At 39.3% G+C, this 24521-nt stretch overlaps 4 protein-coding genes across 5 annotated transcripts; 2 read left to right on the top strand and 2 right to left on the bottom strand.

Moving 5' to 3' along the window:
• The first annotated feature begins 1344 nt into the window (after positions 1–1344).
• Positions 1345–3692, top strand: orai1b (ORAI calcium release-activated calcium modulator 1b). Its single transcript, XM_058617326.1, has 2 exons — positions 1345–1674; positions 2669–3692. The coding sequence occupies exons 1-2, from the start codon at positions 1561–1563 to the stop codon at positions 3224–3226; spliced, it is 672 nt and encodes a 223-aa protein (XP_058473309.1). The 5' UTR covers positions 1345–1560; the 3' UTR covers positions 3227–3692.
• A 703-nt stretch (positions 3693–4395) lies between these two features.
• On the bottom strand, positions 4396–6960 carry morn3 (MORN repeat containing 3). 2 transcript variants are annotated; one of them, XM_058617324.1, is made up of 6 exons: positions 6809–6960; positions 5461–5607; positions 5176–5333; positions 4933–5092; positions 4647–4831; positions 4396–4531 (listed from the first exon to the last, which is right to left on the bottom strand). In XM_058617324.1, the coding sequence occupies exons 2-6, from the start codon at positions 5603–5605 to the stop codon at positions 4481–4483; spliced, it is 699 nt and encodes a 232-aa protein (XP_058473307.1). In that variant the 5' UTR covers positions 5606–5607; positions 6809–6960; the 3' UTR covers positions 4396–4480. The 2 variants fall into 2 exon arrangements, with proteins under 2 accessions (XP_058473307.1, XP_058473308.1); XM_058617325.1 differs by having other exon boundaries at positions 4397–4527.
• Positions 6961–7156: 196 nt separating this feature from the next.
• On the top strand, positions 7157–17303 carry tmem120b (transmembrane protein 120B). Its single transcript, XM_058617322.1, has 12 exons — positions 7157–7301; positions 10015–10133; positions 11189–11305; positions 11398–11457; positions 11554–11649; positions 11742–11831; positions 12137–12202; positions 12292–12353; positions 14174–14266; positions 14521–14585; positions 15097–15165; positions 15362–17303. The coding sequence occupies exons 1-12, from the start codon at positions 7239–7241 to the stop codon at positions 15476–15478; spliced, it is 1017 nt and encodes a 338-aa protein (XP_058473305.1). The 5' UTR covers positions 7157–7238; the 3' UTR covers positions 15479–17303.
• A 95-nt stretch (positions 17304–17398) lies between these two features.
• Positions 17399–23909, bottom strand: rhof (ras homolog family member F). The gene is made up of 5 exons (XM_058617327.1): positions 20215–23909; positions 19935–20022; positions 19045–19154; positions 18601–18735; positions 17399–18489 (listed from the first exon to the last, which is right to left on the bottom strand). The coding sequence occupies exons 1-5, from the start codon at positions 20350–20352 to the stop codon at positions 18325–18327; spliced, it is 636 nt and encodes a 211-aa protein (XP_058473310.1). The 5' UTR covers positions 20353–23909; the 3' UTR covers positions 17399–18324.
• Positions 23910–24521: the final 612 nt, after the last annotated feature.

The raw sequence follows: 24521 nt of genomic DNA, 5'->3' as shown, positions 1-24521 counted from the left end.
TATATTCCTTACACTTGCTCAAGAAACCAACAAAACTGGGGGACATTTTGGTAAATTTACATTTGTGTTTATATACAAATTCACCATACAACACTGATAAACAGAAAACATTTCTGTAAATGTCTATGATGTTCAATGTAGCCATACTAAAGCATACTTAAGAAATAAAAATGCACCTGCTCTGGGGTCTATGAAGGCAATAAACAAAAATAAATATATACAATTATTCAGCAATACGTTTTATGTTTTCTATAAAATGCACAATAATTGACCTATCTTAAATATAAGCACTTTACTTTACATCCAATGTTAACAGCTGTATTTTTTATATATAAGTGTATGTGAGTATGTTTGTATGTGTATTTCCTCCTTCGTGTAACTTTTGTATTTTTCTCATGTTCCTAAATATGTTTTTGTTTCCATGAATGTATTTTCATTTTTATCCCTTGTAAAAATCAACCTGCCATGGGACTACAGGCAGAAATTAGACTCAGGCTACAACCTAGCCAAGGTGGAAAAATTACTGAAATATTCTACTCAAGTAAAAGTATCACTATTTTTATAACATTTTACTTAAGTACAAGTAAAAGTACTGGTCAAAAAATGTACTTTTTAAAGTAAAAAAGTAGCTTGTTCAAAATGTTACTTAGTTACTTTTTTAACAACATTGATGTTCTTTCTTGTTTTTCTATGCTAAAAAGGACAAGGGGATACACATATCAGGTTAATTGTTTTTAATTAAAGGCAAATATTTACAAAATAAAATATGTGAACACATAATGTATCATTCAAAATGGTTTGAAGGTCACAAATGTTTTAACTTTCTCACTCACTCTGGGACCTTAATTAGTGCCAAGTCACCTGTCCTCATCGTTCACCTGTCCTCATCATTCATTCACCTGTTCACATCATTCACCTGTCCTCATCATTCACCTGTTCACATCATTCACCTGTCCTCATCATTTCCTGCCAAAGTACAAAAAACCTACTCAATTGAGGTAGTGCAAGTAAATGTAATTCAAAAATATATTTTATATATATATATATATATATATATATATATATTATATTTATAGTTTATTAATATGCATTGTCGCTTTCCTTAAATAAATAAAACAATATTAAGAAGAAAATAAAATACAAGACAGAAAGAACTCTCAATATTTTTAGTTTGTTCTCGTTTTGTTATTTGTTTTATTTTATTTGTAGTAATTTATTTAATTAATACTGCACACTAAAGGTGGTTAAACCAATATTAACGTAGTGCTAAGCTAAAGCCAGAATTCACCTCCATTAAAACAAACGTAGCTGACAGTAGCGGATGTTGTCTCGGTGGCGCACAGACTTGTGGGTAATGTAAGGTGCAGACTCGGCGTGCCGGAGAGTCTGGTCTGGAGGTGCCTGGTGGGAAAATAGCTTCCGCAGTTGTCGACGAGGGTGAAGTGTGCGCCGTTGTTATCGTTAGCATGTTGAACGCGTGTTTGAATCGCGTCTCTCTTGAGTAACAGCAGGTAAAATAAAAAATAAAATAACAGTCCTCAGACGCGAAGACACGTCAGCATGAGTCTGAACGAGCATTCACTGCAGGCGCTGTCCTGGAGGAAACTGTACCTGAGCCGAGCCAAGCTGAAGGCTTCCAGCCGGACATCAGCGCTGCTCTCTGGATTTGCTATGGTAACAATTGTCTCCAAAACTACCCCGTCATTGCTCCACAGATCGGTCAGCTGTTTGACGTTATTTTTTAAACAGGTGTTTTTGCATGGGCACAATCATGTCTGTCAACGTGTCAGATAGAGGTTTTGATTTTTATCTTATTGTTAGTGACTGGAATGAACTTATTATTACATGTTTATAAATGTGCTATTATTTACATTTTGTTTTTAATTTGACTTGTACAATTGATCAGTGTAGACACAAAGTACTTGTTGTACATTGTTATTATTTAATTATATTGTAAGACTGGCTGGGAGAAGGCCAACATCTTGGTAAAAAGAAAAACTGCTACACATTATGTGAGTGCTCAGATGCAAACATTCATATTGGTCAACCAATTTAAATTTAACTTTAAAAGACAAGGTTTAAAATAGAGTGCTGCTGTAGCCCATCTGCTACACGGGTGTTTACATTTGGTCGGCATAATGTGGCCTCTCTATCATTTCAAACCAGTCTGGTCATTCTCCTCTGACATAGAGACGGTTGTGTGTGAAAATCCTTGTAGATCAACACTTTCTGAAACAAACAGACAGTTTCAAAGTCTTAAATCACCTTTCTTCTTCATTCTAATTCTTGCTGTGAACTCCAGCAGGTCACCTTGAGCGTGTCTACACGCCTGAGTGCATAAAGCCATTACCATGTCCCTGATAAGATATTTGCATGAACAAGTCGTTGAATGAGTGTACCGAACCAAGTGATGTGTGAGCATATGAAACAACAGATACCTGCATAGGAAACATGCTTGTAATAATAGAAGGGGGAAAAGCAGGAGGCTAGCAACAGGAATGTTTCATGTTTTTCACATTTGATTTCAAAATATGACTCAGTGACAAAGTGAGTCATATTTTGAAATGAGACTTAAATGATTGACGTTTATGGTGTGATTTTGTTCCACACTTATGTGGCTATAACAGAAAAGAAAGTCTAAAGTTGTTTTCTGTCCCCTCCTTTCCAGGTGGCTATGGTGGAAGTACAGCTGGACAACAGCTATCCTTACCCACCCGCTCTCCTTATTGCCTTCAGTGCCTGCACCACTGTCCTTGTGGCTGTTCATCTGTTTGCTCTGATGGTCAGCACCTGCATCCTGCCCAATATAGAGGCTGTCAGTAATGTTCACAACCTCAACTCTGTGAAGGAGTCTCCACACGAGCGAATGCACCGGCACATCGAACTGGCGTGGGCTTTCTCTACAGTCATTGGTACTTTGCTCTTTTTAGCTGAGGTGGTTCTCCTCTGTTGGGTCAAATTTTTGCCAATCAAGCCCAACAAGTCCAACAATAACACCGTTTCCTCTGGCGTTGCCGCTGCCATTACGTCCACCTCCATCATGGTCCCCTTTGGTTTAGTCTTCATAGTCTTTGCTGTGCATTTCTACCGCTCCTTGGTCAGCCACAAGACGGACAGGCAGTTCCAAGAGCTGGAGGAGCTTTCTAACCTCACCAGGCTTCAGAACGAGCTGGACAACAGAGGAGACTCTTCCATCTTACAGTCTCCAAGCTCACATTTTCCATAAAGTATGGTGGATTCAACCCAGAAGCCATGGCTTGGCTTCTCTCTTTTTTTTATTTTGGATGAAGATGTATATCTCACATATCTGTGGTTCATTGAGTTTTGTGGAAAAACTATTTTTTTGAATGCTTGATCAACTGTGAACTAACAGACCTGCCAAGATGCATGTGATTTAAAATTCATGTCTTAACTGTGATAGTTGGATGATCTCACATAACAATACAAGGAATCCTGTCTGTTGCTTGCTGCATTTATTTATTTTTGTGAACCACAAGTATTCAACTTTTAACTCCTTGTTCACTGTGCACATGATCTATTGTAGGTGTTCACTGCTTGCTTTTGTAACCCCTGTTAATTGTGTAGACCGTCTCCACAGAGGCCTAAAACTTGAATATTGTTTGAGCAAATTTGCTGACATGTTGTAGCGCACAGACTGTGGTTATAAAATAAACACTTTTTTACTAAAAGGCTTTCATAGTTTCTGAGGTTACAAAATATTAAGTCACATCCACAACATTTGAAGTTTATGAAATTATTTGTGCAAATAAATGACTTTTTTAAAGAATTTTCACTTATAACACATATTCCATAATCACATCTCATTGTGGAATAACTTTGGTCTGGATAATAAAACTATTTTGTCACAATACAACATTTTCAAACCAGTTGATAACAGATAATGTCTGAGTTAGAGGAGGTAGACCTGGAGATGCAGCTGGAGATTCCTTTGATGTTCAGAAAAGCAGAATGTTGTGATCTAGCTGGTTGGATGCAGATATTTAATTGTAATCAAAGATTGAGGTGATGCTGTGATGAGAAGAGGCGATTGTCCTCTAATTGTGGAAACAAACTAATTAAGTAATCCGTTAAACTCTTAATAGTATCAGAGCTTTCCTAATGAATAATTAAGAGTGGTTCGTTTATCAGCTAACGTTGCAAGTTCACAAAGACCGTCAAAATGCAATGAATAGAAAATATAACAAAGTCTAATAGTTGCCAGTGAATACAATAAAAAATATTTCACATGTACTAAATGTATCATATAAACCGCTTGGTCAGCCTGTGAATGTGAAAATTCAGCACAGTTATTTTATTTATTTGATTTAAAAAACAAAAAAATCAGTCTTGTTCCACAGAAAGTGGAACAGAGTGGAATAGAGTGTAAATATTTTTGTCTAACTACTGAGATGTTATTTTGTTTGTGCATTGGATGAAAACTTGCTGTTGATCCTCTTGTTGTTCATCAGTATCGATTAATTCACGCTGACCGGGCTTCCTTTAAAACCAACTCTGCATCCACAAGACCTAGCTTGAAAAAGAAGATAGAAGAAGTTTCAATTGAAAAACAGTGCTTTTGTTGTACATGGTACCATGATTTAAATAAATAAACCAACCTAGTAGTAGCCACACTCATAGTATCATACCTTTGGAATTGGATATTTTGTTGGCATTGGTGCGTTATCCCTCCCACAATCAGTCAGGGTCCCACATTTTGCCACTCCATCCACCCACAATCCTTTATATAGCTGCCCTTTGTCAGAATAGTAGAACTTTCCATCACCGTTCCTCTTGCCATATTGCCAGGCACCTTCATACCAATTCCCATTTGCTTGGACACAAATTAGAAAGTCAAGAGTTTAACCCTGATCCCAATATGCCATATTATCTGTGTTTGATCTAGAAAATGTATTTAAAACAAATAGCCTTTACCAAATTGAATAATGCCTTGGCCGTGACACTTATCCCTCATCCACTCTCCCTCGTAGATATCCCCATTCTCGTAATACATCTTTCCCCAGCCACTCCTTTGTCCTTCACTCCACTCGCCCTCATAAACGTCTGAGTTACTGTAGGAGAAGGTCCCTTCACCCTGAGGGGGATAGAAAATAGTGCAAAAATATCACAGAGTAACTACATCATGTGGTCATATGACAGTATATGTCTGATACATACATGCTTCTTTCCATTTTTCCACATTCCACAGTACTTTCTGACATATTCGTTTGTTTCTGGCAGTAGTTCACTGTAGGTACCGTATCCGTCATATTTGCCAAATTTCCACTCTCCATTATAAATGGCACCAGACGTCCTCCAAATCTGAGTTCCCTTCCCTTCCAGAAGGTTTCAAGCATAAAAAATGGATTAAAGGGTAATTAATTAATTAAACATTTAAAATAACTATGACTATAACTATAACCAGGTGTTCATAAATATGCAAACTGTCAAAAGAATTCTCACCATGTTTCTTGTTGTCCTGCCATTCACCAGTGTATTCATTCCCAGTGGGTGAGTAAACTGTGTGTCGCAGTCCACATTTCTGCGACTTCACGTCCAGCTGTCTTGTCAGTGGTTCATTTTTCTGAGGTGTTTTAATATAAGGCATGGCTGGAGGCAGCAATGAAGCTACATTTTATTTTCACCCCAAATGTAAAAAAAACCCTCATTGTATAAAGAAAAAAAAACATCAGATCAATAACAATGTGTTTATCAGTTTATTGTTGAGCACAATTAAGTTTTTATCTGTTTGTTTAGCATGTACATGATTTATTTTAATGTTCACCACTTGCAATGGAAATGCCTTCTATTAACTTTCACTGCCCGTGGCCAAGTGGAAAGGGAACTTGGCTTGTAACCGGAGGGTCGCCGGTTCAAAATCCACACCCGGCCAAAAAGGGCTGGGGTACCCCTGAGCAAGGTACCCAACCCCCAATGCTCCCCGGGCACTACTCAGTGTGGCAGCCCACTGCTCCTAATTCTAGGATGGGTCAAATGCAGAGGAAAACTTTCCCTCTTTAATTAAATTCTTTATTCTTTGAACTGCTGCCAAAACGTGAATATTGACTGAGTTTATTTGCTGGTATGAATATATTTGCTGTATGCTGTATGTCATAGACTATAGATGACAACTATAAAAGAGAAAAACTCTGCATTGCAGGGATCAAATACAGGAAATCAAATTCATTGCCAGCAAACAATGTAAACATGATAACATTAATAATGTCTAGCATGTGCAGCGTGTGTAATGCAATTCACAGATTATGAGATTAGTTTGATAAAAACACAAAATATCCTAGTGTAAACAAAAACACCACACCACATACACTACATATAAGTTGTAGCATGTCTCGTTGATTTTGAAGATAAGGTAATATAGTGCAGAGACATAAGCAAACTAAACGGCCACCTGGGGCCATTTAGTTTGCTGAACATCAGTGTGTGAAGAAAAAATAAAAGAAACCAAAACATTTTAACATATTAAAGAAATCTAGATATAATACAATACAAATGTGCTAATTAATATATATATATATATATATATATATAATTTTTTTGTGATTTTACTACCCTCTAATTTAAAAAAGTGAGACTGGTTAGATTTAAATAACATAGCTATAAATAATCCAATGTATAGTGTTACATTTCTATCAATAATATTCAAGTACCAATTCTGCTTTGGGCCCCAGAAAGTCTTGGACCGGCCCTGATGGTGCAAACAAATGCATGATAAAGTTTAATCTGTTGTTTTCTGACCTGTCTAACAACTCTGTAACTTTGCACCAGGTAGGAAGGAATATCAAACACTTACCCTTTGTGAATTCAAGTCTTAATATGTTGCTACGTAATTAATTAATATAACTTGTCAAGAAGCGATCCAAGCTAACAGAGTTGACCGGAGTCCTGAGTTGCGTGATCGTTGTATCCTAGCAACGTAGCGCAGTGAAAGCCGAGTAGGTGGAAGTTTTTTTTGTTTTGTTTTTTTGAAAATCATTGTTAAACAGATCTATTGTGTCAGACTTAGACACGAGTCGTTTAAATCAACCATTACAATATTTATAATACATTTCTATGTGTTTTATTGTCAAGTTTGTCCTGCATACTGTAGTAGTAAAGTGGTGGTGTGCGCGTGCGCAGTGCAGCGCAGTTAAACGTGAGATTGAACGGTCACTGTGGAGGAGAAGCGGCAGAGCCAGACCGCCCTCTCTCTGTCTCCTCGCTACACCGGCTGCTGCAGCACGATGTCCAAACCGAAGTTTCAGACGGAGTGGGAGGAAATTGAAGAGGAATACCAACAACTGCAGGTGATAGTAGACACTGACAGACGAATAGAGCTTCGTCTGTGGTAGATGTTGTGTGTCGTGAATGATGCCACTGACTGTAGTGGCGTGTTTTACTGGAGCTTTCCCATTCGCCATTCATTCTCGACTCAGCCTTAAATCGAGCTAAGATATATAAAAAAACTGTTAGCAGCACATTTGATGTCACAAGTTGTGCTTCACTGGAAGTGTATAACCTGTCACTTTACGGCAGTGTCCTTGTGTTTTAGCTGCTAATGTTAGCAGCAGGTTGCTTGACTTTAATATGGCTAAAAAAAGAAGCTACAGAAACTTAGCTAACCCCGCACACACTGCAGCACTGTGTGGCTCGTTAATGTGAACGACTGCTACAAAAGTTGAATTACTACGCGTGTTAGTTATCGATGCCTTGCTTTTGTAAATTATTTCCTAGACACTGAGTGAACACACCCCCATGCATCATCACCACTGTGCTAGCTCGTTTCAGCTAGCTAGCTAACTTGAAAACATTACCTACATTATTATACATGCATAATAATAATTCAGCTTCAATAATTTATGCCAAAGCACAGTAATATAAGGCTCAAATACAGTAAAGTTACAGTTAAATACTGCATTTATATTACATTCTAAATCACAGTAATGCTGTGTAAGGCAGAGCTACTGTGAAGTTACAGTCAACAGTTTTATATGCAGTCATTTATTACAAAATAAAACTGTAACTTACTGTGAAACTACAGTATCATGACACAGTAATTAATTGCTGCAAATAATCACGCATTAAAAAGTAGCCTTTAATATGCAGGCAAAGTACAGTCAAATATTTTTGAGTTATAAACCAAGAAATGTTTTGGCAAATGACTCACTTTGTATGCATGTTACTTAATGCATTTAATCAAAAATCACACGTAAAAGGCAAGGGCTGGGTAAAAAAATAGATTTGGTGATATATCATTGTCCTTCCTCATGCAATGCAATAATTGATATTTTAATTAATAAATGAATGCGCTCTAAAGTAAACGGTTCCTGTCTATTGTGATATTATTGGTATCATGGACCATGCATCACATATCTTATCATGATTCCACACCTATAAAAGTCTGGTAACAGTACATTTGTTTGGTGAGAGTGAATTGTTGTTCATCTCTGTATTTGGCTCTGCTATGGACTGGTGACCTGTCCAGGATGTACCATGCCCATCGCCCTATGTCAGCTGGGATTGGCGGTAGCTTTCCCTGTGATCCTCATGTGGAGGATAAAGAGGTAGAAAATGGATGGATGAACCTCCTAAAAAGTCTTCCACAACCCAGGATCTAGGAATGACTGCAAACAAAGGCAACATAGAATGAAAGAGAGAAAAACAGTTAAAGTATTAATATAGCATGAAGAAAACATTACACCCTAAAATTCAGACACAGAGTCCTATAAAAGCACACTTGTCCTTTTATAGACAAAAAGAAGGAATTTTTACAGGGGAGAATAAGCTTGCCAAATAGATCTCAGGTGGACTGTTCCAGACAGTGGGTGCTTTAACTGAAAATGGTCTGGATGGGGCTATAAAATCTTTAAATGAATTCTAAAATGTGTTGGAAGTCAGGGTAGAAGTAATGTGTTCCTTCTGTTGGTTTAAGCATGTGAGGAGAGAGCATTGCTGTCGTCAAACATGAGGAAATTGAGGCAGGGATAATGATATCAAAGTTTGTCCTGATATGAATGAAGGCGTCGTAAACATGAACTGTGCTACCACCGTCTCTCCTCATAAACCTGAGTCATGGATGAGTGATTCAAACCTCAAAACCTAACAAATCTGGAGCTGCTCCACAGGGAAGCACAATGAAGCTGCTAAGCAACTGTCCTGGGATTTTCTTCAGTGAAGCTCACATTTCCTGTAGTGTAACCGTCTTCAGTTTTCCCACCCCCTCTACACGCATACCTTATCTTAACATTTGTGCTTTTCCATATTCAAGTTCAAAACTCTAGGCTGTGGATTTGATGAGATTCAAACTGTTGTTTGATTGACCTTTAGTAAACCCTGTTTGCAGAAGGCTATGCACATGTTGACATTACTGATGAGGGGAAAAAAACTGTCATGTGATACACCTACAGTACCATTGTAAGCACAGTGATCAGTGTGGTGTTCCGTCGGTTTGCTTCTCCTTTGAAAGGTCAGGAGGATCTGCTTCGAACCGTAGTAAAAAAGGACACAGGAGATGATATTTTATTTCAAGTTCAGACTGCTTCTTTCATTTTGAAACATTGATTGTGGAAAACTAACTAAGACTGACCTCCGATTTGTCTTTTTTATCCTTGACGTTCATACTCTGATCTCATCTACCGCTAGATGTGACAAAAACAAAGTCAAGTGTGGAAAATGTGGTTTTGCTTAACCAGCATAAATGCGTGTAAACCAGGCGTTGTATTTCCTCACATTAGAGTCATGGACTGTTTGCACTGAGACAGAAGGATGAAACAAGATTTCACAGCAGGAAGTGTTTACATCTCCACTGAACAGAGACTCTTTTCACTGTTCTCCACTGAGAATGTGTTAAACTTGGCAAAGGTTTTATTGAGCTTACGCCACAATCTCCCTCTTTCACAAGTAATTTTAGTAGAATATGACAAATTGATCTTATCCTGTGATAATTTTAGCCGCAGTACAGCAGACATTCCTGCACTTTCAAATTGTATTTGTTCATTTTTGCATGTGTTTCATCCCCAGGAAACTCACAAAGTATACAGACAAAAGCTTGAGGAGCTCACCAATCTTCAGACAACATGCAGCAGCGCCATCAGTAAACAGAGAAAATGCCTGAAAGACCTGAGGCACAGCTTATCCAAGTACGTATTCTCTTGATCAGTGACATGAAACACCACATTTTTCACTTTCAGAGTATATTTGCTATAGAGCTGCAACAATTATTCAATTATTAATCATTTACTAAATTAATCATCAACTATTTTCTAGTTTTCTGGTTTTTCAGCTTCTTAAATGTGATTTTGTGGTTCTTTGCTCCATATAACAAAGAAATCATTAAAACTGAATAAAACAAGTACTCGATTAATCGAGAAAATCGTTAGTTATCTTGTAGCTCTAATTTGCCATGTGATGAAAAACCTTTTTCCACTGGACCCACATGATGATCATCATGCATTGTTGCCTTTAAGGCACATGTTGTGGACGTGTCAGCATGATGGTTGATATTTTATCTCCACTTTAAAAAATGTTTTGCGGTAAAGTCAACAGGATGAGGAAACAGTTTATGATCACACAAAATCTCGCCATATTAAAACAAACCCCAAGTCAAGGCGGAGTTATTGGATTTCTTCAGCTCAGATGAACAACATGTTTACTCAGCAAATAAACGTTTGGCCAGTTTTATTTCAGTGCTGTTGTTTGTGGACATTTTATTTTAGTTATTTCAGGTAAATTGCAAACTTTACACAGAATCATTATCACTTGTTTTTACTAACATATCATGGTACGGTTGGAAGCTGTGAAAAGATGCCTCAGAGTCAGGTCTTTAAATCCATCCAGTGAACTCATTTTAATCTGCTCTCAATCTGCTTTTCTGGATTTTAATAAATTTTTATGTCTGGATTCTCATAGATTTTATGGATTTTATTGACGCATATTCTAACTGGTGGCACTAACTGGTTTTGTTTTCATTGACTGCCCTGCTGGTTTGACAAGTTTTTTTTGTATTTCCTTGATATTTCCTGTATCTGTAATATACAGTGATGTTGCTTGTTTTCACTTGTAGTGGTTTTAAAAAGTACTCTATAATTAAAGACCAATCATTAGCATAATCATACTCAATCTTATGACACGGAGTGTTCCGGAATTCTTCCTCTTGTTTACTTTTTCACTCGCCAACATTGTGTCTTGTCTACAGATATGCAAAAACGTGTGAGGAGAATGATTTGAAGCTGGTGACCGACATCCAAACGCAAATGAAAGACAAGGAAAATGTATTCTTTGATATGGAAGCGTATTTGCCAAAGAGAAATGGGTCAGTTCACTTCCATGTCGCCTGTTTTATCAATGTCAGCTGTGACTTTAAGTCCTTTTATACTTATGTTTTTGCTCTCTTGTTGTTTCCAGACTCTACCTGAATTTGGTCCTGGGCAATGTGAATGTAACGCTCCTCAGTAACCAGGCAAAGTATGTGAAGTATTTTTGCCTCAGGACAACATTGTAGACTGGATTTGTGTGTATTTGTTGCATATTTTCCCGGTTTCCTCTGTTTTCTTCTCACAGATTTGCCTACAAAGACGAGTATGAGAAATTTAAGCTTTACATGACGATAATACTGATGTTTGGAGCCATAACCTGCCTCTTCTTTCTCAACTATCGGTGAGCAAATCTTTCCGCCTAAAGCAGTTTTGTAATTGATGTTTGCACTTTTAAAGTGGGGCTCACTGTTTTATTTCCCCTGGTTTGTATAGTGTCACTGATGAAATCTTCAACTTTCTGCTCGTGTGGTACTACTGCACTTTGACCATAAGGGAAAGCATCCTCATGAGCAATGGCTCCAGGTGTGTTGCGACACTGTCGTTATTAGCTGTTTTCTTCTTCTGTGTCTTTTGTAAAAGCAAATTCATCCTTTATTATTATTTAGGTGCTAAATAGTGTACAATTTGAATGTGCATCACAGTAGAAAGTCCCAGCAATAAGTAAATCATGGTGTATTGTCATTATCGTTACAGAATATTTTTTATAATTATCACAACAATATAGTGAATTGTGGTTATTTCGGTCAGGATAATGGTGACATTACATTTTCATATTTCATTTTGTTGTTATTTCTATATTATAACTTAATCTCCTCACATTCTTTCAGGATCAAAGGTTGGTGGGTGTCCCATCATTATGTATCCACCTTCCTGTCAGGTGTAATGCTTACCTGGTGAGTCTGCTTTGATTCCACAGATTAGTCAAATGCTGAAGCAGTGACGGCTGCTGTGTATTAATTCAATGCTTTGTGTCGTCTTACAGGCCAGAGGGACCCATGTATCAGATGTTCAGAAGCCAGTTTCTTGCTTTCTCCATTTATCAGAGTAAGAATTTTTCTGTCTGTTTTACACATGTGGATCAAAGAGTACAGAGGTGATGATATTGTGTATTTATTGGCTGGTTTGATAAAGATTGTATCCTTTAAACAGCAGCAGCAGCAGTGACCTTGTGATTTTTAGAGAGCCTTGTGTTTTTGTTGCTGTTGTTGACTTTGGTTGAGTGTAGCCTGATTCTGAGGTCAAGTTCACACACTTCTGCTAAGTACATGGTGGTTAAATGCTTATGGTTGATCACTGCTTTTAGACACCAGCTATAGGAGTACTGTTACAGTTGCATTGTTTTCACTTGATGTATATTTTATTTACTAGTTGGCTAAATGACTACCAGAATGATTTTTAATAATTAATTAATCTGCCAGTTAATTGATAGATTAATCAATAAACTTATTTCAGATTTCCTCCATGTTCTGGATAATAGTTAAAACCTCCAAATATTCAATTATTTGATAAGAAGAACCTCTAAATTTGACAAGTAATCAATCATTGAATAATTTTTCTTTAACATTTATCTTCTACCTGATCGGCACGATCGTGGTACACGAGGGAACAAGTACATCATTAACTCAACAGTCATTAAATTTAAAAGTAAAAGTAAAAGTATCCCGCCATTGAGATGCAAAGACATGTGTCAGATACTATCTCACAGTCTGCCAAGGCCGGAGTAAGTCCAGGACAAGATCACCCCGCAACACCGCTTTTGTTACGTAACAATGAAAAGTCCATGACAGGCCTTTTTTATATATATAACGTGTATTTAAGCTGCAGGATGACACAGCAATCTTTGGTAGTCGACACTAAATGTTTACACAGGCAGTTAGGTGTAAGGATGTAAGATAAATAGAGATGTCATTAATTTAGGTGATGTGATGTGTAAAATTTAGTTGAAATGGCAGAAATTGGAGATTAAATAATTATATATTTTTTTATATATACGTGTCCAATCACCAACTTTTTGTCTGCATTGTTGTCTACTGAAGCTGCCAATTTTTAACACTGTTTTTTTTGCAATGGACAAACTAAACATGCTTTGTGTTTTAATCTAAGGCTACATAGGTTTCCAACACTCAGGGAAGGGAAGGGGGATTAACAATGCAATCATGCAATATTTTTTTTACCTTTCTGATATAATTACTATAATTACTACTATAATCAAAAAAATAATTGAATATTCATGCCCATTCTTAATTGTAGATGCTTTTTTTTCTGTGAATTACCGCCTCACCAGAATAGAGAAGTGAGGTCACGTCCTGGTGGTTTACAGCCACTGCTTCAGTTTATCACATGTAGACTCGCCGTGTGACAGCTAACGTGAGGAGACCTCACCTGATGAGTCACTCTTCATCGAGATAGTGTGGATCCTGTTTTTTTGTGTGTGATGGGTTGTGTTTCAGGACATAATGAGCTTCATATTTCAGGCTTATGTTGTCCTAGTTTGTATCTTTGTTTTTTTTTACTCTGTTTCTTTTGTGGAAAGTAGATGTCATAATTGTTTCTGTCACAATTGAATGACATAAACTGGTTTAATGTGTATTTATTCAATACCATGTTACCATGGCATTGGTGATAAGCAATTTATATCTTCTTGGAAGCTTTTCTGTTTTGTTTTGTTTTGTTTTTTTGTGCTGTGTCATGTGATACTGCTCCGTTATGTTTTGTGTCTGTTAACGCAGTGAATTCTGAACAAAAACTTGACTTTAAAAAGTCACATTTGGATATTTTCACCAAATTGTTCAGCCCTTGTGGAAAGTAACTGGTGTTAATCTGACGATGGTGATTGAGATAGATGTGTGGTTTTTTTCCTGCAGGTTTTGTTCAGTTCCTCCAGTATTACTACCAGAGCGGCTGCTTATACCGACTGCGGGCTCTGGGGGAGAGAAATCAGCTGGACCTCACTGTGGGTAAGTTGGGGGGGCTATTTTTGGTGGAAGTCATTTTAATCATTTGAACTCTTGAGCCATCTGGAACAGCAAGGGGGAAAATAGGGTAAAGGTGAGAGATGGAGGCGGTTGTTAATGTCAGTGTCCCGCCGCACAAAAGACGACACAGTAACTTAAGTAAAAGGCCGCAGTAATTTTGCTGCTCAAACATAGAGAGGAGGATACAGGAATCACATCGTCCCAACACCGGTGTTCTTTGTTCTGTGTCTCCGCAGAGGGATTTCAGTCCTGGATGTGGAGAGGCCTCACATTTCTTTTGCCGTTCCTCTTTTTTGGCCACGTAAGTCAAAACACAACGTTTGTTTTCAAAAAATGAGCTGCAGCCTTTTCGCCTTCTTCCGTTCATTTAGTCTGTGTGAATATTATAAAATGCCTCTGTCTGAAGAGCATGTAGTTCAGCAAATATGATAATTATGTTCAGACTGCAGACAAATCTGTTTTCATGAGATTTTGTTTTAGGCAGACTATTAATTACAACTGATCAAATTGGATTAGTGTGTCCTATCTGCATGGTTTGCTTTGGTAATGACGTTTGGTTTGCTTTGGTAGAGACGTTAATGCGGCTTTCAAACACGGATGCAGAGAAATATTTAGGTTTATCATCTTCGCTCTTTCAAGTTATGTTGCAGAACTGGATGTTTCTGGTTTAATGGAAGATCCTGGTCAGATTTTTAAAACCAATATGGATACACAAAAAAAAAAAACAGATTTGTTGTGGCAGTCTGAACAAGATGTGGATCAAACACTGTGGGACAACATAATGAAAGATAAAACCACTTGTTCCTTTGCAGTTTTGGCAGCTGTACAACTCAGTGACCCTGTTTCGCTTGGCAAGACACGACGACTGTAAGGAGTGGCAGGTAAGGATCGAAGTGCTAGATCCATTACTCAAGAATAGAATAGCTTTTATTTATTTAAGCACATTTTGGGGGCACATTGAATAAGGGTGACACTATTAGTTGGCCCCAAAGATGTGCAGCCAGTCTTTCTTAAACTAAACACTGTTCCTGACTATTTTTATCTCCTTGCTTCGTCTTGTCTTGAAATCTCTTTCAGGTATTTATGTTGGCGCTGACATTTCTCGTCCTCTTCCTGGGGAATTTTCTCACCACGGTCAAAGTCGTCCATCACAAAATTCAGAAGAACCAGGAAAAGGTACAAAAGACGGACTGAGACCTAAACTCAACGAGACGCCTCGGATTCGTCAAACGGCCAGTAACTTTGAAGCAACACGCACAAACAATCGCTCGTGAGACTGACCGCGGTGCCCGGGAAAAAGACGAAGCTGAAACCACTGTTTCTCTCAGGCTTTGATTACAGCGGCGGTGTCCCACCAGAGTATCCAGTGAACAAGCTTTTGCTTTCTAATGACTCTTTGTTGCTGTCGTTGCTGCTCAAGTCAATTTCAGCGCAAAGCGTAGTTCACCTTTTTTGTAGATGAACAGCTTTGCCGCTTATGTTCTGTGTATCAAAAAGGTGAGTGGAAAGAATGCGTCTTATACAGGTGTTTGCGTCGGTGCATGAGTCTGTGTGTCTGTGCGAGAACCTCTGTGTCAAATCATATGCAACTGAAGGGGAGCGGGTAGCATCGAGTTACAGAACGGGAATTTACAGACGGGACAATTTAAAGGGGCCATCTGAGCAGCTTCTGTCTGCCATTTTCCAAGTAGATATTCACTCTTGTGTTGTTCTTTTATGACTGTGGCGTAGGAGGGCGTTGGCTTAAATCTACTAGGTGTCCCTCTGTGCTGAAATCTGGTGACTGCCAGGGCCAAAGCTTATGCTTTACATTACTTTACATGAATTACAGGAGTCAGTGACCCCTTCTGGTCTAAGGATGGATTGTCTCATTTACCTTTAATTTGTCGCCCGTCTGTAGTTTGCCTCTCTGTCATGTACATACTTCATACTTCTGTGAAGTAGAAACGGTCAAACATTTAATTTCTTAATTCATTTCCTAATGTACAAGTAAAGTTCTCAACTATCATTTGTGCCGTTTCACAGCTAACCAGTATTTTTTTTGTCACTAGTCGGTCTTTTAACTTTAAATCTTCATACTTGACAAATGGTAACCAAGGTTACCTTAAGACCCTGTTCAGACCTGGTATTATCATATGTCCTGAGTGATCCAATCACATGCAGATCTGTGTTGTTCTCAGATTTGATCACAATCTCTTTCTTTTCAGCTGACGTCCTCTGACCTGATGAAGCGCTATGTTGTTGTTGTTTTTAACACTAATCAAGTAATTTATTTAACACACTATTAACAACATAGGCTAAAGTGGATAGATGTGACAGTCACACTTGTTCAAACATCATTTTGTTCCTCACAAATGGACATGATTGTCGTCATTGTCGGTTAACGGAAGCCAGATCAGATCTCAGCTGTGGTCACAGGAGATGTATCATCAAGGTCACATTAACGCGCTGAGTGTGAACAGTGTCTGCATGTGTTCGGGTTTCACTGAGGACGGATGTTAGGACATTTCTTGTCGTGTGATTAATGTTTTCCAGGCTGGAGGTGGTGGCTGCTGTTTGTGTCGGGACTACTGGGTTAATGCTAACAGTTATTCCCTTCAGGCCGAATTTACATACGTTTATATTTGCATCCTGTGAACTTGCCTATCTGGCTCCGCCACTCGCGTAAACACTGGTGTTACTGTCGTCCACTATCATGGTCAATAATGTGGCCCTACAAGCTCGTTCATATACTCTGTTCTGCTGTTGCAGAAGTGTATTACGATCAAATGCTGCTGTTCTGCACTGGTACCGTGAGACCATGTTACACAATAATGATTACTAATGTGCTGGATTATAATTATTGTTATTTTCTAATTCTGATCAATATACCAATTTAAATATGTTAAATGATCAAAGATACTGAGGGCATTGTTCTGTTTTGCTGTTGTTTGGTCTGGTTCACATTTCATCCTTGTTTATGTTCTTTGGTGGGGGTGTGGGGGGGGGGGGTCGAGTGGGTTCAGTTAAACAGCTGTACTGAAGTGGTGTCGGGTCTCTGTTTTTCCCCTCTAGTCAACGATGATGGTGGCACTAGGTTTGTCACTTTTCTCCCGTCGAGAGAGGGCTGCAGAATTCACGTATCACATTTATTGAAGCACGAGTCACAAACCACAGATGTTACATTTGATGTGAGCGCTGCCAGAATGCACATAACACATTTAAGACCCCCCCCACCCCTCTCTCGTTGATAATGTAGCCATAAAACATCTTTCATCTTCAAGTTTGTAACTGGTGCCTGAGAGACGGTTGACAAATTCTCTGTACATTGTTGTAAAAAGTATTAAAAAAAAACAAAAAAAAACTGAACATGCAATTCAAATATTTGAGCGTTTTCTGTGTATTTTGTGCACCGAGACACGGAGGTCGTTGAATTTATTTGACAGTGATGCATTCAGGTTTTTACAACACTAGTGGGCACTGTTGGTAAAGATTAGAGCCCTCTGCTTCAGTTGACAAAACAGTTTTATCATTTGTTTAACTGTAAATGATCTAACCTTGTAGGGTGTTAACATGTTGTTACTTCTTCTCAAGCCCGAACAAGCTACAGTGCCGTTGTTACTGAATCTCGGTGTATTTGCTTTCTGCCAGCAGATTTTAAACCATATTATCAGACATTTAAACGGCGGCTGTTAAAGCCACAGGAAAACCCATGTTGACATTACAAGAGGGAACTGTTCGGCTCCTCTAATAAATATGTAATGTTTTATCTTTTGTTAAAAAAAAAGAAAAACAAGATTTAGAAAACATTTTCCCATAGAAAAGTAAAAAAAAACAATACATTCACCCAAGGAGTTTCAAGTTGTGTATAACACTATATCTCCATTCTGCAATGTCTTGCAAAACCGATTTTCCTGTTGCATCATTAGTCCTCCTTTCATTTGACAGCAAAAGGAAAACACTGTCATGATTCAGTGAGGCCCAAACATCCTGGGACATTACCTGAACGTCCAAACTCTCTTAATACAAATTTAGACGGCCTTAGGTGCTCATCTTTGACCTCAGAGAACTACACAATTCCTCTTCCTCCTACACATCTTCTGTTTCCGGCAGAAGGCCAGGGCCATCTTGGTGGCCTCTCTGAAAATGTCTTCCACGTTCTCCTGATACTTCGCCGAACACTCGAGGTAGAGCTCTGCTTTCATGTGCTGCCGGGTCTCCTCGGCCTGTATCCGACACCCAAAATAATGAGACTGTTAAACTGTGCAGTAGCTGCTTCCTCTCACCTCAAGTCAAAGGCCAGTAAATGAATGCATGCACACTATGCGATGCCTCACCTGTGCGTACGTAATGGGACTCAGATTCAAGGCCTTCAGTTTCCTCGTACACTCCCTGTCCTTCCTGAGGTCAGTCTTGCAGCCAATCAGGATGACCGGTATGTCCTGACAGAAATGCTTCACCTCTGGGTACCACTGTGATTTAACAACAACAACAACAACAACACTGCATTATTAATACAAGGATTAGATTCAATGATTGGATGAAGAGAAAGCGTTGCAGTGCAGAGTTCGGTTTCTTGCATGCGCACGGTCAATGTCCACGACCTCACGAGTTAATCATAGTTAAAAGAATGCAGCCGACACCAGACTCTAACAATCATTGACAAAGTCAATTTGAACAGCAAAACCCTGAAACTGCCTTTGACCGCACTGACATTGTTCTTTATCTGCATGTGAAACTTTGTGTGTGTGTTTTTGTCTACGCGCCGCAGAAATGATTACCTTTATCATGACGTTCTCATAGCTGGTGGGGTTGGTCACATCAAAGCAGACGATGACCAGATTGGCCTCTTGGTAAGAGAGTGGCCGGAGTCTGTCGTAGTCCTCCTGTCCTAAAACAAGAGAGAAAGAAAGGTGTAACCTTTGTGTTCGATGACGGATAGACAGACAACGACAAAAAAAATACTACATATGTTAGTGTGAAGATGTTTAAAACCACATCCTGGCTTCGGCTTCCTTATCCGCTGGTGTAAGCTGCTAGAACATTACAGAAGATAAGTTGACATTTTGGTCTTTCCTGAAAATGAAATGACTTCAGCTTGTCACTTCACAACAAACAATTCAGTCTTTATGTCCCATAGAGGTACAGCAAAACAAATGGGATACGTTTTGTATGTAAAAATAGTTTAAATTGAATGCAAGACCACATCCTATTTACCAAATATCAACACATGCAGAGTAACTGCATAAGATTTTATTTGATAAGTGCATAAAGTCAACCATCAGTTTGAGTGGTGACATGAACTTTCAGTGCAGGTTTCTTCACCAGAAGCTTGTGATTAGTGAGAAACAACTTGTCAGTTCCTGAAAAAAATGAACTGTGATGACGCTCTGGTGTGACTGTCAAACCTTTACCACTTCCTCTGTCGTTCAGTGTCGGAATAAACCAGATAAAGACACACTGCGCTTACATATCTAAGAAGATACTGCTTATCACTATAACGTAATTCCTCCCAACTCTGTGTCAGTGTGTGCTTCTTTATCAGTTTCGATTACACTTCTGTGTGCGTGGATGTTCAAAACCCTCTCTTTTCACATAAATTCAATATATGCCGCACTGAGACACCGATCTTAAACCCACAGCACAGGTGACTTTGAATCAAAAGACTTACCAGCTGTGTCGTACAGCTTGAGGAGTATCTCTTTTCCTCCAAGAGAGATTGTGGTGGAGTATTTTTCGAACACTGATGGTGCATATTTCTGTTTTCGACACCCAGGGAAGAGACAGGAGAAACATGTTTATTTCATTGTACAGTTATATACTCACTCAGTCTGTTATATGTGTCAAATTTCTTCCTGATAACATGACATTCTTTCACATTTATCCTCAGAAACTGTGATATACAATATAAAGAAATGAGGTACATTAGAAGGCAATGAAGCTCCTCTTACCTCTGGAAAATCTCCTTTCGCATACACCATCAAGAGAGATGTTTTCCCGCATCCTCCATCACCGACAATCACAATTTTGAGTTCTTCTACCTTCTTCTTTGGGGGACCAGTACCAGCAACGGCCCCATTTTGTGTCATTTTGCCTCCAAACAGTCACAGAGATGCCAGCCAGAACAGGACTGATGATACTTGTTTTTTCCCCCCCAAGTTTAGGTCAAATACATGTTGAAACCCTATATTTGGAAAAGCTAAGATAGGTCTCAGGCAGTGAGCTGAGAGAGGAACAGACGAGTCTCATGTTTTACCAGGTAGCTGCTCATCACTTCCTGTTCCTGTCACATCGAAGCACTTTCCCCCCCTGCACGCTTTCCTCCTGCACTGTTGGCGGTCTTCTTAGAGAAGCAGCATCTCTGGGTATGAGTATCTGCAGCCGCAACAGCAGCGAGCGAGACTGCACATGTGGATTATCTGAGTGTGGCTGAAGCTACTTCCTCTATGAATGCCTTCTCTCTCTTTTCTTTTCTTTTTTTTTTCATCGAATGGGTGGATACTCAAGGTGAAGCTCTACCTCCATCCACAGGGGTGTGCATGATAAAAACAATGGAAATGCCAAGGATGAGTCAGCGAGTTGGGCTGACGAGATCATTAATCTGATCTCTTTATTGTTAAGTGTTAAGTCTGGTCAGTTGAATGCTGCTTTTGATACAAAAGCATTGTGACTGGTGGGATCTTCTCTCAGACACAAGCACAGGTAAAACAATCAGCCCCTCCTCTTCCTCTCAGATGAAGCTCCTTTCATATCCTTCTAATATTCTACTGTGTACCAAGCACATGCCACTTTGGCCAAATGTGGTTATTTCATTGCATTTTCATGGGAAAAAACTCCTTTTGAGTGGAATCCACTAAATAATAGAACAGAACAAATTTAATTATAGGATTTAAACTGATTAAATTCATCGCATTGGAAACAGTATCCGAGCATAGAGTTATCAGATTAGGCACTGGTACACTTCTCCTGATTAATGTTTATCTGTTGCTGTTCTGTTTTTTTATCCATGTGATCATTTTTAGGCGTCGTTACTGTACAAGGACGATGTCATGCGTCAAAGCAGTGACATCACAAGTTGGGCGTCAGGACAAACTGCTCTCTCTCTCTCTCTCTCTCTCACACACACACACACACACACACACACACATCCCAGGGTGTAATGTATCCAATCAAAATGACTTAAAGAGACTGAGTTGGAGAGAACATTGTGAGAAATTGCACGGTGTCTCTTATTTACACTGCAACACATTCTTTTTTTCAAATGGGACGCTGATGGGAGACGAAGGTGAGGTAGTGACAAATAACTTCAAAGATTCACATTCAACACTGCGTTGTCTTGACAGTAACTGTATCGAATGATATCCATGCAATAAAATGACATTTTGAACAAGTCTGTAGGTCACCATGGGTGTCAGGAGAGAGCAGATGAGTGTGGATGTAAGAATGGATTCTTCTCTAATGGATCATCATCTCTCATTATGCATATGAGTAAATTCTAACACACTATTAACTATTTTTGGAGGTTACATTTGACTTGTTTGGTTAAGGATGGATGCAGTTATTGGTGATGGGGTGGGAGTGTATACATTTTTTGGAGAAAGCTGTCTCTTTAAGAGGAGATGTTGTCTCTGCCTTTTGCCTATTTTAAGCAAACACACAAGTAACTATTCCTGAAAACACTTGCACTTGTACAACCAGATGATCCTATCACCTTGTCTCGGCATGTTGCAGGACAACATGCCGAGACAAGGCAGGACAACATTGTCTCACTGTCAATGTTAAGAGTGGTTTCCAGTGGTGCAAGACAGGTTGGGTTACTGTTTTAAACCTATAAGGCCTACAATCATTTAAAAAGTTAGTACATTCACCATGAAATTAGAACCACAATCTGCTTCAGTTTCCACAACAAAACAAAAGGAAATTGGCATGTAATCTATTTATTTAAACACCTTGAAAAACACATACAAAACATAGGGATGCCCAGTGAATAAGAAAACAAACTAAAAACACAAACCATTACACTAACATGCAAACAGAGAGCTACAAAGATGAGAGGGGGGAAAAAAAACAATTAGCTTCAATTATAATAAATACAGTACCACCATTTTGAAGAGTCCTGGAATAAGCAATTCAAAAAGCTTCAAAGAGCTGAAGATTGATTCAGGGAACAATCCATCAGAATAAAAGCCTGCTCATACAAAGACAGAGAGAAAGGGAGAAAGGGAGAGAGAGAGAGAGAGAAAGAGAGAAACTGCACTGACTGTTTTTCTGCCTCCAGAAACATCTACACACCTCCTTTAAACGTAGGGTATTGCACATTATATAGCTATGGAAAAACCCTGTATAATAGTAAAAAAAAAAATGAGTGCTTTTTTGACTCACAAGGTGAAACTGGCAGCCTGAAATATGAATATCTCTATGAAGGTTATTAAATTGTCCTTTAGGGTGTACAAAATGTCCACACACGTAAAAGCCCCATGCTCAGTAAGTGGATAAACAAGAACAATTGTCAAAAAAAGTAGTTAGTCATTCGCCCTTCAGAGAGACAGCTGTCCAGAGAGAAGAGGCCAATCTTCAGTGTGGAATATTCCAGACTGTCAGCAGCGCGCAAAGCTGAAAGGCGCAACCCACCGGGGAGGAGTTCTTCCTTTTCTCTCCCCCCCCTCTTTTTCCTCTAACAAAGCTCTATAAATATCACTATTATCGGATTCACACAGAGCGCCCCCCCACACACACACACACACCTGATATCACATGTTCACCTTTGCAACACAAACAAAATGTGATCGCCACTGAACTGAATAAGCGTACGTAAAGTGGTGATCTAATAAGGAAGGATTGAGAGAGGGGGAGAGCGAGGGAGTGGGGGAGGAGCAGGAGGAGCGGTGTTTACAGCCTCGTGACCTGCAAATGGAGGAATTTGCACATTAGGCAAACCGGAGCTGGGAAAGAAGAACAGGACCAACAGGCCTCACCAAACAAAAACGACTACAACGACCTTCTGTGTCCTGGCACGCACTGTGCACACGCTCACACACAAACACAACGCAACACAGCGCGTAAAAGGCACCATGTTGTGGAGATCCCCACCACCACCACCACACACCGCCCCATTCCAGCTCCTTCCCCCGAGCAAATGGTCGAAAAACATCTCGTGTGTTTGTTTTATCTGGCCTTCAGCATTTCAAAGCAGTCGGAAAACGGTGATCCGTCGGTTTTTTTTAAGCCTGGACACGGAGACAGGGGGAGAGGGGATGGCGTAGCAGCCTGAAGCAGCCACACTGATTAGTTTCACCCAGATACACATCTACAGGGCGTCTGCGGCAGCTGGTGCAGAGGATTCCTGATGACCTTATATGGCAGTTTGGGGGAAGGTGCCGCGCGCTCCGGCTCCCATGGCAACCGTCCAGAGCTCTCGGATTACTGCCGTTGCCAGGGCGAGTCAACACAGCAACCCGGCAAGCCTGAAAGCCCTTACCGACGTTTCCTTCCTTAAAAAGCACCCCCCCCCTCCTATGAATTCTCATTATTAGTTTTTTTTCTGAAGTAAAACACACCCTTGGCGAGAATAAATACGCATATGTGCTGTTTAATCGCTCAGTATCAACAAGAAACGTCCTCACAGCCCGAGATAATCTCCCTCTCTCGCTCTCCCTCTCCCCCCGGAGTGAAAGAGCCTCACCCAGTTATGGCGCAGCAACATTTCCACAGCACAGTGCTCTCCTTTGTCTGCAAAGAAGCCATTTTGAGACAGAGAAGAGCAGAGAAACCATTGACAAAGTGTAGCCTACACTTCACCCAAAAGGTGTCTGCGGACAAAAGGGAAGCAGTGAAATTATACGAGAGTTCTCTTTGTAAGATTTCCTTTTTGCTCGTTTAATCCGTGGATTTCATGGTTTGAATGCCAACTGTAAGTTTTCAAGTTACATCAATTAAAAAAAATATTGGTTGTTGCTTTTTAAAAAAAAGTATATATTTAATAATGATGACGTTTGAATCACAATTTATGACATTTTTATGCTGTCTGTCCTCCGCAAGAATATACTTACACGAAGACACATTAAAGTGAAAATAGCCTCTTTTTTTAAAAAAAGCAAAGAAAAATCCATTACCTCTCAAAACAACATTTCCTTGTGGTTTAAATGTGATGTAGCTGAGTAAGAAATGTCGAGGTTATACTTGACTGCAATCCTGTCCTCAAGGAGGGAGAGAGAGAGAGAGAGGGGAGATGATGGTTTTGCATATTGCCCACACAGAT

The sequence above is a fragment of the Solea solea genome, chromosome 19 (genome assembly GCF_958295425.1).
Source record: "Solea solea chromosome 19, fSolSol10.1, whole genome shotgun sequence".
Taxonomy (NCBI): Eukaryota; Metazoa; Chordata; class Actinopteri; order Pleuronectiformes; family Soleidae; genus Solea; species Solea solea.
Note: the sequence above shows the minus strand (reverse complement) of the source record. Positions and strands in the feature narration are given on the sequence as shown.